The 17,500-nt window shown below is 37.9% G+C and overlaps 1 protein-coding gene across 1 annotated transcript in view; it reads right to left on the bottom strand.

The window, feature by feature from the left end:
* The window catches only part of LOC138049573 (synaptosomal-associated protein 25-like), a 26,063-nt gene extending 8,602 nt beyond the window's left edge, over window positions 1-17,461 (bottom strand). Inside the window, exons 1-7 of the mRNA XM_068895918.1 lie at window positions 17,304-17,461; window positions 13,637-13,719; window positions 10,417-10,458; window positions 8,357-8,523; window positions 7,931-8,010; window positions 4,806-4,866; window positions 3,968-4,012 (exon numbers count right to left, since the gene is read on the bottom strand). Of these exons, the coding sequence (XP_068752019.1) occupies window positions 3,968-4,012; window positions 4,806-4,866; window positions 7,931-8,010; window positions 8,357-8,523; window positions 10,417-10,458; window positions 13,637-13,708 (467 nt within the window). The 5' untranslated portion in view covers window positions 13,709-13,719; window positions 17,304-17,461. The remainder of the gene's footprint in view (window positions 1-3,967; window positions 4,013-4,805; window positions 4,867-7,930; window positions 8,011-8,356; window positions 8,524-10,416; window positions 10,459-13,636; window positions 13,720-17,303) is intronic.
* Between the last annotated feature and the right edge of the window lie 39 nt (window positions 17,462-17,500).

Genomic DNA, 17,500 nt, shown 5'->3' with positions numbered 1-17,500 from the left:
ACTCGGGTAAGGGTTGACTCAAGGAATTAGTGGAGATAGAGGCTCCCCTTGGTGACCTCCTGTCCCTACCCATCTCAAATCCAACATGACGGCACACTGAATAGCGAGCAGCACGAAAAGACTTGCATTTCCCAGTAAGATACCTGCACTACAGGGCTCAAAGTTTATTTTTGGCTTTGGGAGAACTTGTGCTAGCAAGTGTATGTTTCTAGGCGCACAGCAGAAAATGTTAGGAGCACAGCTTAGAATACTGGGAGCACCTGTTCTAACAAAAAATCAGAATTTAACACGTTATTACGTCATCTTCAGTTTTTTGTATTTTATTTTAATCCTGTGTTTGTTGTCTTAACTAAGGCTGACTTACTTTTCGTTTTAGACAGTGATAAAATTGTTGTGGTTTTTAGGTCCACTTGACTTCTCAATTTCAACAACAAATTAATATTACATGTTATCATCATGTTAAAGTACATTCAAGATAACAGACAAGTTTTCATCATGTATTTCCTTTTCGATGTACACTTGTAACCAAAGAAAATATTCTTGAAAACCGGAATATATACACAACTTCATAATTGATAATAGACGCGGACTTCAATGATTCCATCAGGTCAAAAACAAATGGCGTAATGAGGCTACCAAATTAAGACGCAAATCAATCAAGTCCTACTGGCAAAAGGTATGCAATAGTCTGAACTATAACCCTAAGAAATTCGACAATACCTTTAATCCCTTCTTGAACCATAAAAAGGATGCGTGTGCTGGAAACAACAACACTTTTAATATAAATGGTAAACTAGAAACAAATCAGGAAACTGTTGTGGAACACTTTGTTGACTATTTTTCTACAATGGCAAACAACATTGGCGGGACAGACATCCTAAACTTAAAGGAAGACAATTTTAGCGCATATATTAGTATAAAAATCATAAAGGAAACGTTGAGTGGGTCTGACAGACCACCTTTCACTTTCTCCAATGTACAGCAAGCAGAGTTACTAAACGAAATATAAAGTCTGAATGCCAGTAAGGCTTCGGGTCATGATGGCTTGCCTATCAGGCTCTTAAGAATGACCTCAAAGGAAATTGCCCCATTATGTACGATTTTCAACATTTCCATAGTGACGGCAGCGTGGCCGGAAACTTGGAAAAGGGATATTTAAAAAAAGATGATAGACGTGACACAAGCAATTATAGACCAATCACTGTTTTACCTGTTGTGGGTAAAATTTATGAAAAGTTATTGAGCAAACAAATTACAAATTTCATTGACCCCATCCTCACTGATAACGTAACAGCCTGAGCATACAATAAATCACACAGCTGCGAGACAACCCTACTGCGACTTGTAAAAGAATGGAAAATGGAACTAGATTGTGGAAAATGGTTGGCATGCTGTCTACTGATATGAGTAAGGCATTTGATTCACTTTACTCTTCTCTTCTTATAAAAAAGAATTGGAATGATATCGCTTCTCGGACAAAGCCCTAGACCTAGTTCGCTCCTACTTTCATAATAGGCAAAATAGAGCCAAACTCGCACCAATGCTAAGTCAATGGAGAGTTCTGAAAAGAGGATGCCCACAAGGATCTTGTTTTGGCCCTTTGTTATGGAATATCTACCAAAATGACTTGAATTACTACTTAACAGACAGGAGTATCTTAATGTATGCTGATGACCACCACGCAGGTATTTGTATCGGGCATTACACTTCAAAACGTGCAAAACCAACTTCAAGGAAGTAGGGGACGAGATCCCTGTATGGTACGATCAAAACTTACTGCAAGGCAATTTTAACAAGTATCAAATCATCGGTTTGGATCAGACAAAAAGTACCCTGACAAAGCTATGAATATAAAGATTGGACTTGAGGACATTCAGCAAAAGGATGAAATGAAATTACTTGGAGTTTCGATAGATAGTGATTTAAATTTTAGTAAACATGTCGCCCAACTATGTAGGAAGGCTAGTCAACAAATAGGTATAATATCCCGTCTGAAAAATGTAGTACCTGTTCCAGCTAAACTTATACTATTCAAATCGGGTATTCTCCCACACCTCAGGTATTGTCAAAACGTATGGCATTTTGCCAGGGCTTCGGATAAGCGTAATCTACCTGGACAAGGCCTCATCTTATGAAGACCTTTTAAAAAGGGCAAATCTAGATACAGTGTACGTTAAATGAAAGAAGGTTGAAGGACATATTATTTCTGATGTTCAAGGTTAAGCATCAAATGGTGCCAGGTTACTTTGAAAACATTTTCAAAAGAAATGGTAGCCTCCAAAACTCAGACTTTATCCTTCCAAGATAACAATACTGTAAAGTATGGAAGGCACTCCATCAGATACTTGGGCCCAATGTTATGGTCCAAGTTGTCCAACTCTGAGAGAAGTGCACCAACTCTGAAAGACTTCAAACGAATGATAAACTGTAGAGATATCTTTGCATTGAACAACAGTAGCTGTGCCTCTTGCCATGTTATATGATTAAATTGATATAAATTGTACATATTAATTTTTTACGAATTTTAGGAATTTTAGATTCTTTAAGTCTTAATTAGGATAATTTTACTTTATTTTAACTAGCTTTGTTTTGGTGTCCCCAATTAGTACTGTAATGTATTAGAATCCTTTTATGACACAGCTGGTTTCCATATGATCGCAGACGATCGCGGACCGCAAAGAGCTGTTTCCATATAATCGCAGACGATCGCAAATGATCGCGGAGCCGACTGTAGCCATACATTTTGGTCAGCGGAAATGTCAAATGTACACGCGCGTTGTGCTCGCGGGAAAATCCCAGCAAATAACATGGCGGACATCGAGGAGGACATTTGGTGAAAGTAAATTAATTTCTTCTTTTAGTCCTGAAGCGACGACATCGTCAGCTTCAAAACCGACGGAAACATCGGTTTTGGATTCGAAAAATATTCATGAAGAGACAAGAACTTGGGGCTTTCCACACACTGGTGACAGAACTTCGTGTTTCTGACAGAGAGTAACGAACATAAACGAACAACATTCGGGCTTTGTTGCTAAGAAGTGTTGAATCATGGGTTTTAATTAAAAATATTATGGGATACGTTTCGATCACAGATCGCAGAACTTTGGTTTCCATACGATCGCAGGATCGCAAACGATAGTCTGCAATCACTCTAGCTACTCGAATTCGTTTAAGCCTGCTCGTTGAAATTTGTATATTTTTCTCTTCTTGCTCGTTGGCTCATCCTCTTTAGCTTTATCATGTACTGATGTAGTGACGCAGTATCATTCCAGGCAGATTTACTCCTTTTGTAGAATGTGAAGGCTGGCTTTTTATACGAAATTATTGAATACAAGACAATACAAGTGCGATGACTTAATTGGAGTATAATTAACTTTTTTAACAATTTTCTTACCTTGAAGAAAAACCTTTCACTATCACAAACCTTTAACATGCGCAATAAGCATGTGCTTTATTCGTAGTCTTCATTTGCATGTGTCAGCGGAGTTTTAACAAACAGAAGAATATGGGATGGAATGAAACATCAACAGGAAAAATGGACCTTCACCGGCGTTGGGGGAATTTGTTGAGAAAACTGACGGCAAATAAACACACACCGTTGAAAGAGAAATAATGTAACTTTATTATTTAGGACCACATTTTGTTATGTATATCTTTATATCTGTTGATTGATGTTTCTGTTTCGTGACGTACCACTCGGACTACGCAAGTGTGGTCAGGTGAGAAAGAAAAGCAATTCAGTTGCACTGTACTTGAGCTTTTAAGGCGCGAGTGCGATCACACATGATCTTTTAGGCCCAAAACCAAAAATTTAGTCGCATGTGCGACCATTTGGTCGTTAACTTTGAGCCCTGCTGAGTGAATATTGGCTACAGGCGAAGATGATAACCTCTCCCACGTAAGTTATTTATGCAAAGCAATAACGAGGTAAATTGTAGTCAAGTCAACTTGCAGCGGGCAAACTCACCCAAGGTTTGAATCCATCTCGTCTTCTCTTGCATCGCCTGTTATCCTATCAAACAACAATAACACAAGATAGTTATCATTGTTAGTATTTATGCCCAGACTTTATACTTATTTTGACACCCCAACCAAGAATTTTAGAACTGGAAGGGTCCCACTGCAACTTACAGGACATTTTTTTTTCACTTCAATTACTCAATTTTAATTTAATCAAGCGGGAAACTCCATAATCAAGTCAAGAAGGCCATACCATAAAATGCGGTTCAATAATTTGGTTTGGCTCATACTGGACAGAGGACTTTTCATCATCAAACAGTGGTCACGTGGAGTAACTTTCAGCCAAAATGCGAAATTCCTAGAGTCTGTGTACACTTTTAAATTTCATCTAGCACAAAATTAACTGAAGACGTTTTAAACAGTAAGTGATTAGTTGTCATTAATTTTGTTGAAGAGAAATATCCACTGGTACTTTTTTTACACTCAGTCCTACTATTTTCAGCATTTACCAATGAAACTATACGAGGTGATTTCTTTCAACTGATGGTTTGCATCTGACGTCACAGCAGCCATGTTGGTGTACAGAACAATGCAGTAAAATGTCTTTTGGGAATTTGACTCTATTTTTATGCAAAACTTGTGGGGCTATTTTCTATTGTTTTGTACACCAACATGGCCGTCTCATCACATGAATGCAAACCAAAAATATAATGCTTTGATAAAAATTGCTGACATCAACCAAGATTGTCCCAAGACCTGACAGAATCCAGCTTACTTTAACCTACTTAGGTAGAGTAACTAACAATACTTTCTCTTTTCCGATGATAATACAGTATTTTATTTACTTTTGTATGTAGCCTGTTTTTGGCATCTCTCCACTATTTCCCTCAGACTGATATCTCGCTCCTGGAAAAACAATGGTATGAATCTGGATCAATGACTCAGAAATTTATCATTGCAAGGACTTGAAAACAAACCCTTCAAATTCACTGTCTTTTAACACTGTTAATCCCACCCAGTGCTCGACTTTAACTTTTTATATCGCTTGTCCTGGAATTAGTTTAACTGAAAATTTACTAGTCCTGAGTAAATCTGTGGTAGTCCTTCCTGATTGCAGCATGGTAATATTACTTGCAATATCTTTCTACAATTAAATTTCATTGATGTCATCATGAAACTTCATAATACCACTGGCAGAGAGTCAAAGAAGAGTGACAGACACTGACCAGGCTGACCCACAATTTAATAAATTAAATAAGAGTCAGCCATTAATGTACGGTGACAATAAACTTGAAAAAAATGTTACATTTTTTGTGTCGACTCTTTCTGCTCTAAGTCTTTCACGGATATTGCCATACATGAAATACATGTAGGTCACTAAAGTAAAGAGTCTGATGCCCATGATTCAATAAAGAGATGTTACCCACTCATAAAAACACAAATTCAAGTGTCCATTATTTCTGGCCTCCTTAGCCTTTGCCCTGAATCAAGCCATCTTACAACAGCTGTAGTTGCATTCTACTCAGCATGCTCAGGCCCATTCAGCAATATGAACATCCATCATCACATCCACAGTGAAAACATCAAGGGATGATCTCAAGTCTGTCATAATCCTGTTTAGACAAGAGTTACCCCTTTCCCAGCATGCTGTTTGAATTCGCATTACAAGGCACAACTCAACGAGAACCAGAAGATTGGAAAATCTTGCTGAATAATGAGGGTTTGTAAATAGTTCCCGCCAGAACTCCTTAGCAGAAAGTCTTACCCTATCTTGGTGGTAATGATGCCTAAGCTCCAACCACTCATCTTTGCAAGAGAGCTCATTAAAAGCAATGGTAGGCCCAGTTATCAGATGGTCAAACTGATTGATCGAAGAATCTAAGTGATCTACCCATACACAAGTAAGGCTGCTCTATCATTGGGCCAAAGTAACGGTTCTGTTGTGGAAGCTGCCGCCTTCAGAACAGAATCATCATTGAAGTTACTAAATCCGCTGCTGATGTACTGCTTTGCAAGATCAATTAGTGTACAATGTATCTCTTCTAGTTAGGAAAGAGGCTTTGACAAAACTGTGTCATTGAATCGGTTATCAGCACCAACTGATACTTCAAATGATCTCAGGTGTTCTCCTGGCCTTGTCTTTAGGGCTTCTAGTCCAGCATTGAGTGCATTTATCTTATCTTGAATTAACGCAATGGTACCCTCTTCTCTTTGAAACACGAGAGACCTTTGCTAACTTGCTGCACAATGTCGAGAAGGTGAAGGAATTTCACAAACAGGTTCTTGTTAACTGCTTTCCGCAATTTGTAGCTGTGCCCTGCATCTTAGCACTGCTGTCCTTTGCTTGATTGGCTTGCTGAAAGTGAGTAACCACTAACTTATAGTTGTTAGTCACGAATACTTTAAGAGCTCTCTCTAAATGAGGAATCCACCTGGAAACATCAGCTATCAGAGCTTTGTACGCCCTTTCACCCATCATTTCTGCCAGCTCTTTGATTTCACATACAGCATTGCAGGAATACTTATTATAGTATTTCCAAGTACCCTGCAACATCTCCTTTGCATCTTGGAGAAGTTTTACATCTTTGATCGTGTCTTGAAATCCTAATTCCAGCTTCTGTGCAATAGAGTGAATACTTATTAGACTGGGAACATCTGCCTTCAGATGAACATAGACACTGTTATCCTTTCCAATCATGACACTTACCCCATCAGATCCCAGACAAACACGTTTTTGCTTCCAGTCGTCATCTATTTCATTCAAGACTTCTCTGATAGCTTTTGCAATACCAGTTGCCTTAGCATTGTGACATTCCTTAAGTGCTGCAAATCTACTCACAGGCACTGCATTCTCCAAAAATCTCCCATGCACATCTTCTACCTCTCTTGTCCCCACATCTCTCACACATCTGCCATGACTCCAATAAAACATGCTGCCTTAACTGTTTCAGAAATATTGTATTTGAGCTCGTCAGTAATAGCAACTATGTAGTTTTTGCAGGCTTTGTTGGTTTGGTATGTGTTTCCTAAACAAACTCCATGTTTTTTTTTCTAGGGCACACAGACTTGGGAAAGTAGTAAAAGGAAGTTCAAGTTTAGCGATCATATAGGCAATGTCAAATAGTTTTTCATTTTTTAGTCTCAATTCTTCTGAAACAAGAAGAAGAGCTCTTGGTAGAGGTGCATTTCTAGGGTTTGCTTTGACACGAATATCCTCTTCTGCCGAATGTGTCCTGTTGACTTCGCATGACCTCTCAAAGATTCCACTCTGAAATTACTACAGCCGCTTACAAAACTGGATGCATCACTTGATTTCTCTGGAAAATCAAGGCAGGTTGAACAAAACATTTTGTCACCTTTGTAAATAACCCAAGGAAAAGTGTTTTTCTATTCAGGGTGGAAATGCCTGACTTTAATGGTTCGATCCTCTTGATCAAATGAAGATTTCTTGGTCGCTTCAATGCTCTTGTTCTCTTTTGTCTCTAATGTCTTTTCTGCGTCTCCACTACCTTCTTTATGGCATTTGTTTGGATAATCGCTGCTGTAAGAACTAAAAAATAGGCCTCTAATCTCTTCATGATGATAACATGGGAAGTCGAGACAAAGATGGTGGGTTGGCAGTTCCTTAGTGCCTAGTCCCAACCTCAGCCTTGTTTAGTCTTCTCACCTCAGTCCTCGCATTGGACTATCTTTTTACAAGAAGTGTACTTGTTTTCATCTAATGTATTTTTTTAACATTGCAAAACCTAATTACAAAGTAGTTACTGGTCCTGTGACTAGTGGTTCTAAGTTTCTACTAGTCCAGAAGCATTTTGCACTAGTCCAGGACTAGTGGACTTAACCGCTAAGCTCGAGAACTGCCACCTCCCTGGTGGGACATGAGGGATTTGAAATATTTTTAAAAAATTGATTTTTGCACAGTCAAGGAACCCACACTTAATGAGAACCCTGTGCATCACTGATTACTAACCAGGCTGGTTTGAAACAACCCCATCATCACTGCTTTTAAATGCTTTCTTATACTCCTCTGTCTTCTCAAACTTCTTTCGCCTACAAAACACATTGGATTATTGACAAAAACTTTTTTTTCCTTTGTTCACTTATGACAAATCTTTCATCAAGAATAATTGAGTATTCTTGTTTGAACTATCATTAATACGCTAATGTTTTAATAATTTTGCACACAAAAAACTACATTCAACTACTTCTTTTACTTTGACACTCTTCCTTGTAAGAGTGGTTGTAATGGTAACTTAAATTGTACTGCTATCATCCAGAATGGAGTAATTTTGTTGAGTGCCTCTAATTTTAAAATTTCAAAACAGTATTTAAATGCCATTTGATTTAAGTGAGAAGTGAGGAATAACAATTATTATTTAAATTTGAATGTACATACCTTCCCCATGAACATACACACAGGCCACAGCACTTTTCAAGACCTGTTAGGTTTCTTTCTGCTTCCCTCATGTCAACATTGATCTGATCTAAGTTTTCCTCAACTCTGTCAAGTTGTTCTCCTTGTTCATCCAGAGCCATCAGAGTTTTCATTCCCACTTCTTGGGTCTGAAATTTAGCACACAATTCATTTCAGCCAAGCACAATCAAAAATTATCATCAATATATGTATCAGAATCAAATGCCCTTGTAAAAACTTCCACGAAGTGGATCAAATGACTGACAGTTTACAGGCTACAGATGTATTTGTTGCCCTGCTTTTGATTGGCTGGGATGTCAATAACTGCTGTCAACCAATCAGATCTTATGGACAACATTTCAGAGCCTCCCAAGAGTGATACTTAAAGATTTTACTCCGTCTAAACCCAGATGATTTAACTCGTCAATGGGGAAACTTCAAGGGTTAAAAGGATTAGCAACATCTAGACTACAGTGTAGGTCTACTCAAGAACTGTCCCCCCTTATTAGTACTCATTCCCTCATCCTCCCTCATCAGTCGGGGCCCATTCAGGGGTGAAGTAGGCTCAATAAAATTACTAGCTGCTGTTTTGGGAAATGAGCCAGCCCTGACTCCCAAAACCATGGCTGGATGCATTCAAGTTGTGGCTGCGAAGGTATTCTTTGACCTGGCCTGTGCTCAAGGTTTCACCTTAAAAGGTGCTCTCAAGGTGGGTAACAACTACATGTAAGATTCCCACAAAGGAAAGTGTTTGAGGATCTGGAGAACGTTATTGTGTCCTTTTTTTACTGCCTGAGTTCAGAAACAGTTATTTTACTTCCAGTTGGCACCAAGGGCAAAATAAATTTTTTTGTACACTGATGCATCCAGCCATCTCTTCTCAGGAACGATACAAACTCAAGTGAGCAGCAGAAATCGAGCTTAGAGGTGAAGGGGTTAAACATAAAGGTCTAAAATATATTTCTTTTAAAAAACAAAATACTACACATTTTATACCGGAGTATGTGTTAATGTAATTAAAATTTTTCCTTGGTTAAAAACTTTTCAAACTATGTGTGGTTTGTTTTTTATCTTCCTTTGTTTCTAATTATGATAACGTCTAGAAGACAAAGGAAAGTGAAAAAACAAACTGGTCTGAAAAATTTTAACTACAACATATCCTGTACAAAGCCACTGAGGGTTTATGTCATCATCATCATTACAGCCCACCATCAACATGCTTTGTAGATTGCTTACTGTAACTTTTGTTGTTTACTTAGCAAGTCATGTTATAGGGAATATTTTTTGACAGTTGTTTATTGGCTGCATAGTAGATACATTGTAAACTAAACATCCTGAAATAACCAGCAGCAGTTGATGTGGTTAATTGGCCACCGTAAAGAAATCAAAAGCTGACATTTCCAGGGCTGACGCACAAATTCGAAAGATTATTTGAATCTCTTTAAGGTGGCTTACTTACGAAATCAACTCAGTTGATAAACACATTTCTGTGCACACACCTGTACATGTACATGTGACTTGACTCCTGGGAATAAGATTTAACATAATTTACTCTGCCTAACACCAGACGACTTTACTCATCAACTTGGGGCATTCTAGGGTGCCTCAGGGGTCAATGGGTTAACCACTGAGTCAAAAACTGTGTCCCTTTCATTAACCCATTGACTCCTGGGAATGAAACTTGACAGAATTTACTCTGTCCAATGCCAGACGATTTTACTTGTCAACTGGGGGTGTCCTGGAGTACCTGAAGGAGTCAATGGGTTAACTCTTTGTCCCCCAAGCCAGCCTAAACCAGCAACACTTAGCATTTTACTCTGATTAATGCCAGACGATTTTACTCGTCAATGGCGAACCCCTGGGAGTCAATGGGTTGATACAGTATGAAAAAAACAAAACACATTTCATTGATAAACATAATGTATCCAAGACAGACAAAATCTTAGGATGAACAAGCTTAAAAGCCTTTATAGGAAACTTTGATGTAGTCTTTTTCTTGGTGGACAGCGCTAACAATGGTTGTAATAATTAAGGCTTCTCACCTCTTCAGTCATCTGCAACATGCGTCTTGTGCTTTCTAGGGACTACAGAAAGAGATGTACTTTAAAAGGGTACTGTTTAAAGAGTATGAAGACTAACCAATCCCAGTCATTTTAACACACCCAATAATATACGTGAAAAAAATACTCCATTCTGATTGGCTAATAGAAGTAGTTTTACAGTTTTCAGGTTACAAAGGGCAGAAAAGAGGTAATTCAGTGCAAAAAGAAGCAAGAAATTAAGTGTTTTGATTGGTCAATGTAGGGCAAAAAACGTTTTTTTTATTCCACTCTTGTGATTGGACAAGTAATGTTCAAATAGTTAATTCGCTCATCCAAAAAATTATTAACATGAATAACAAAATATCATTAAAAAACATAGAAATTATATAATCTGTTTTATACCAAGTGTTTATTTTAACCGTTATTTCAATTTCTGTTGTTTCTTTGCACTTTTTAATACAACACCATTTCATACACATTAACATCGGGATCACTCACATTCTTTATGTACAATACACGAGAAAATGCAGCACATCTATGAGGCATTAAAATTGCGAACTAAGATGAAACATACAAGTCCCGGCAATATTCTGAGGCTGTTTTCATGGAAATAATCTCAATTTCTACTGGCATACGTTTTGAAACAATGAGACAATAAAAAAAATTACATGTAAAGTTTTGCAAAATAAATTAACAAAGGTCACTTCAAGCCTCATCCAGAGTAGGATTTAGAAGGCAAAAAGAGGTGGACGTTGCTCCAGTTCACTATGTTCTGCTATAGCAGCTGGTTGACGGGAATTATGCTGGACAGCAGAGGAGACAAAGTGCTTCTTGTTCTTGCCACTGTTGATCCCTGGTGCCTATGGCCTCTTATGGAGAGAACTCCTTTACAATGGGACTGGCAGTTGACACAACAATCAACTCTTGCCATGGCTTCTGATAGGATGCGGAAAAAAATTAAAGATTACGCGGAAATTTTTGGCCACATTATGCGGAAACTGCGTTGATTATGCGGAAATTACACTGGATTATGCGAAAATTTAAACAAGTTATAAAACTAATAATTAGGCCCGTCCAATATATTTACATGCTTACGGTAAATCCATAATTGAAATTGCAACCAATACAATCGCATTTGTGACTGAATTTTTGCCCTTTGTGATTAAAATACACGGAGGAGTCACCAATTTGCGACCAGCTTTCACCGTTGAAATAAAAGGGTTAGCAGTTGGGATTTCGCCGCAACTTTTGGTAAAATAAATAAAGCGATAAAAAAATAATTTTGTTCCTCGTCATGAATTTTGTTTCAATTTGGAGATAATGGAGCAAAATTGTAATACCTTTGGAGCGTGATCCATTCCCTCGATCATTGATTTAGGGTGCGTTCGACTGCATTGACCCTATTCCGGAATAAGAATACGTGGAGTGATGATTTAAAACGGTATGTCTGGCGCTTTTGAAGCAACGAGGATAATAAAGATATGTTTAAAATAGCATTTTAGAAGGTGTTTGATAATTTTAATGTGAATCTCCGTAAAAACGAAGGATTTCTAACTTCTATTCCATGTATTCTTATTCTGGAATACGGTCAATCGAACGCGCCCTTAGTTTCTTATCAGTCACGTCATTTGCTGAAGTGTAACTGTTTCTCGTCCAATGGGAAGCATTGTAGGAACAAAAACTAGTGTCCAAGCTCATTGGCGAAAAAATGCACGGAAACTGCTTACAATCTTTCTTACAGCTGTACGAACTTTCATCTTGCGAACGAAATGGTGTGTTTTCTTCAATGTTCAGGAAAATAAGCGTTTCAAAACAGTCAATTTCTTTGGCTTTTATGTTTTTGAGGATGTTAAGGAGCTGCTTTATCACTAATATCAGGTGTTTCTTCTGTTTTTTGCGGAAAATATCGGAATTATGCGGAAGATGCGGATTTCAGTGAATTATGCGGATCTGCATCGCCGCATCCTGTCAGATGCCATGTCTTGCAGTTACGATGGTCCTCTTGGCTGGAGTCAGGTTTTCGTTTACTACCAATTTTCTGCAGGTCAAGCTGATTCGCCGACATCTTGTACACTGACAGTGAAAATGTACCATGTGATCTGCTTTTATTTTGCACGTTCTTTGGATGGTTCATGTGACAGTGAAGTTTCAAAGCATCTTCCTTCAGTGCCTTTTATATACATGTAGCAGAATGGCTTGGAGTGTTTCGATCATTTAAATCTAACTGTTAGACTGACAGCAAAGACATTAAAACTTTTTATTACTTCTTTAATGATCACAACACTACCCCTAACCCTACACTTATCTTGCCACAACGATAATCACCTCGTTCTTGAAAGTGATAATGAAGCCTTGTCTCAAACGAGGTCATCATTTCTATATAGGGGATGTGGATCCCAGTCTTTACCGAAACAACAGATTCAGATATTCTCAAAAAACAGAAGAGAAAAAGCGGAAAGCTGCCATGAAAAAAAAAATTTGAAAAACTCAGGCTAGTTTGAAAAAGTGCAGAGATGCTTGGGAACTCAGACCTCAGTAGAAAATAACTTTTTTTTTGGCAAACTCTACTTGTCCTGTAGGACAAGTGCTTTTGGAAATCCACTTGCCCAAGATACAAGAGTATTCGTCTGGGATGGGTAGACAAGTGGAAATTCGTTGCCCTGGTCAATGAGCACACAAAGTCAGAGATACCCAATCAAATACGAGCCCTAATGGGTGATTGCGTGATACCTGTGTGTTGCTTTTACTTAACCATCTCGCACTTTTTTTATGTATATTATTCACATATTTTTTAATGTATATTATGAATAAGTTATCACATGATTTTTCTTGTGCAATTTGGAATAAATAAGCACTTCTAAATTTTTTTCAAAGACTACAAATTGCACTCACCATTCATCTTTGAAAAAAATTACTCGACGTGCTTATTTATTCCAAATTGCACTCAAAATCATGTAATTACCTATACAAGCAAACAGAAAGGGCTAAAAGTTTAAGCAAAGTCTAAATGTTGGCTCAGAGGTTATTCAGGTCCCATCACAGCAATACTCTCAGACACTGGGTCGTTTAAAATAACTTTCACCTATTCTCAAAATTACAACAGGTAATTAGTCAGATCCATTAAATTGTGATTCCTGACCTTGATTCATCTGTTGGTTTTTGTATTTAAAAGTCTGTCAACTGTTACCACATTCAGGATTATGAGTACTAGTGTAATCACCTGGTCAGTCAGCTCATCTCCTCTCATCTGCATTCTTGCAATCTCTGATCTCATGCGATCTTCGTCCGACATATTAAAGTGCCCTAAATTAAGAACAAAGCAGTTACACAATGTATCTGTGACGTATCTTCTAGAGCTGTCACCACTGAAAACAACAGATACTGTTTAATCTTGTTTTGATGATGGGATGGCATGTGCTGTAAAAAGGACATTCACCTTTTATTTTTTGATGTTTCTGTTTTGTTTCTGTTGGTGTTAGTTTGATTGATTGGCACATGTAATTTCTGTTTCTGCTGAACTGTTTTTAGGTTTCTTGTGACGTTGCCTTTTTGGAACACAATTTAGTGGATTCAAAGTTAGAGTTATGCGTCCAAGTAGGAGTTTTACTTGATTTAATTTCTGGGAGTTTCTAAATACTCGGAGTCAACATCAGATGCAAGTTTTCTTGTTTTTTTCTGCTTATCATTTCCTTTCTTTCTTTCCAGCTCCAAACTTGACTAATTCTTGATATTTCATGCTCCATTGTCAGTGTTTGACACTTACCTTCTTACTAATTTGCCCTTTGGGCTACCAGTTTTGTTTTTTTGGTTACCTGTGGCTTTTTTTCGGTTGCCCACCAATGTTGCGCAAAATGGGTTTGACAGACAAATGAGACTCCTGCTGTGTGTCCATGGTGTTTTAGTAGCTTTTACCGTTTTGCTTTGACAAGCATATCTTTAAGCAATTTTCATTTTCTATAAGAGGTCAAGAGAGATTCCTTATTTCTTAAATATCTCTCTGAGATTAGGCTGGTTTTGAAGTAAATGCCATTTGTCCCGAATAGTATGTTCTTTAATTTAAGCCTTTCAAAGTTGGTTGAAATTGCGTGACAAAAGGTAGAATTTTCTTGAGTGCTTGTTCAAAATCACAGTATCGAAGCGTATTTGGCCGTGTGAAAACTGGGTTCGATTCTGAAAAACACTCTTTTCTTGCTGAGAAAGATGGCGGCTACGAACATGTTCCTCCTAATAATCTGTTTTGATATTTGTACAAGCCTGTCATGTGTCAGGCTAGGGACAAGGTTTGACCTGACATGCAGCCACCCTGGTCAAACAAAAAAAACATTTCCACATTTGTTAAGTGGGACACCTGTGGCAGACCCCTCTATACTCTCATTCGTCTCGTTTTTTCTTGTTTTCAAATGGTTCCAATCTTTTGCATTGTATGTAGCCAAAACATGGTAGCCTGCTATTTGATTGACATGGAAATCCTTGCGTTTCATGATTTAATGTCAGATCTGAAAGTATTTCTGCTCTAGCATGATCAGAATCATGTGCAAGGTCCTATGCAATAAGTCACTTAATGTCAAGTCAAGATTCATGTGGGAAGACACAGTCGCTTTTGGGGGAATTTTAATAAAATCTTTCAAGATTCCATTCAAATGTCTGAAGTTCCACAGGGAAATAACTGCTCTTCTCCACAAGTCGAAGTACTAATAAAAAACCGAAATAGCCGCAGGTGATGGTCATGCTTGACACAGTTTGGGCAAATGGGTACACTTTCAAAAACACAAAATTCCTTAGAACATTCACCAGATTTACATACGATATGCTGCTCATTGAACCCAACTGGTGTATTAGTACTCTGATATTTCTTGATGACCAATCGAAGCTGATACAAGCTACGAGTTTTTAGAAGTTTCTTCACACCAATGTATTAAAACAGTATTCTAAATTTTATGTTTGAAATATTCACATGCAAATGAATTTTCAGTGAATGACAGATAGAAAATCACTGGAGCATCGAAATAATGCGACATATTTTACAAGGCACAGTGTTTATTTTAAGCAAATTGGAAATTTTTCGCACTTTCATAAAGCACTTTTCTACCACGATGATTATACGTTGACTTTGTCTACTAAATTCAGTTCACTTATGAAATTTTCTTCTTTTACGTTAATTAAACAGTGTTTAAAATCTTAAGAGATGCTGTTGTTGCTGTTTTTCATCGTAGCGATCTTGACTTGACTGGGGAAGGATACACTTAATATTAGTCTAACAAAAATTCTGATTGCCTGATCGGGCAAGCCTTACAGTTGTTTTACTTGCCCACGGGTACAAGACCACATGTCCGCTACATCAGGAACAATGTGGCAAAGAACAGGCCATGAATTGTGCCACCTTATTTGCAACCAACCAGAGGTCATCATACTTAATGACAGGTACAACCAATCACACTCAATGGGATTGAGATTAAAATTTACTACCCTAGCAATGGAATAAGAATCTTTCTTTCATTCCCAAGTTTTGATTTGCTGTGGCAAGAATAGAATAGTCTCCAATGACTGGATAGCTTGGTAATCTCACAGCCTTATTTAAGATTTAAAATTTTTAAAGTCCTTTTTCTTGTCAAGAAATCTCTGCACAGGTCTTCAAAAAATAAGCTATGTTTACACGGGTCTGGACAAATAGTTATTTTGGCACGGACGAATTTTGTACCTGGACCGCCTGTTTACATGGAACCATGCAAATTCTGTTACAGATCGCAATGGTGTTTACATGGGTCCGTGCAAATTTTGAGACCAGTCACGAATGGCTTTTTAAAAATCTCTGCTGTGTTTTGGTTAAGCTTATGCTTTTAGCCAATCACGTTGTAGAGGGGTGTAGTACGCAGCAAATCAAACATAGCTTGCTGGTCTGAGACTTTTCCCACGCTCGGTTGTTTTGTGAGCTTTACATGCTTACCAAGAAATTCAGTCAAATGTTTACGTTACCTCGATCAATGAAAATTGGAGACAATGGCCATTTGTAGCAACGTGTAATGCATTAGCCCAGCTAATCCGGCTCAAAAAGCCGATGCATGCAACTGCCGCTAGTCTCCTCATATCTGTAACGTGCTTTTGTTAATTTGTTTTGTGTCAAATTTGATTTTAAACAGAGCGAAATGTAACTTTACATAAGTAACAAATTGGGACCTTGCAACATTTTTGCTTATCAAGAAAAAAAAAATACGTAGATTCCATGCCTTAACCCCAAAAAACCTTGCACGGTTTGGGTGTTTTCACGAGTCCATACGCATATTGGAACCGTGCCGGTCAAAAAGTTGACCTGCATTTTTCAGGCCCCAAACTTTCACACTTATCCGTTAAAATTTGTCCGGTTCCACCGGTCCCGTGTGAACGCAAGGTGGGACCGTGCCAGTTTTTGTCCGTGCAAAAATTTGTCCCCACCCGTGTAAACGGGGTCTTAATACACTTGGATAATTACGTTTAATTCATGCAAAGAGTAAATGTACACAATGTATACAAATTTACATAGTTACTCTCATATTAAAGCTTAATTATATATTGTGGATTACTCTTTAATCTCTTTTTTTTTTTTTACTTACTAATTTTAATCTTAGAAGTTGAGATTTGCACATTTGATACTGTATAAATCAGTTGTATAAACGTTTACAGACAGCGCACTAAAATTAAACCAACTTTCGTGATCACTTAGGAGTTTTGAATCTTAACAAGAACTGTCTAAACTAATAATAGAAATTATTTGTGAACTCGTAGGCTTCCATTAGGCCAAACAAAGTTCAGGTTTGAACAGGAACATAAACTTTGCCTTTACAGTACACAAGCAGGAACATCCACCTCACTCAAAACTGCCCAGTCTACGGGAATAACGAAGCAATCCTTACCTCTGAAAACACGAGATCAAAATGCTGACAGTACAAACGAAGTCTTTCACACACCAAATCGTAATCCTTCCGTTGCAAAACTGAAATTTACGGCCAAACTTATGCGAAGTTCCGCAAATTCCCGCAAATTCGCTATATGGAGAGATCACCGCAATATCTGCTCTTTGAGCCCGCAATCCATGACGTGTTCCTTACTT

The sequence above is a fragment of the Montipora capricornis genome, chromosome 5 (assembly GCF_036669925.1).
Source record: "Montipora capricornis isolate CH-2021 chromosome 5, ASM3666992v2, whole genome shotgun sequence".
NCBI lineage: Eukaryota > Metazoa > Cnidaria > Anthozoa > Scleractinia > Acroporidae > Montipora > Montipora capricornis.
The sequence above is the reverse complement of the archived record's forward strand: the minus strand, read 5'-3'. Positions and strand labels throughout refer to the sequence as shown.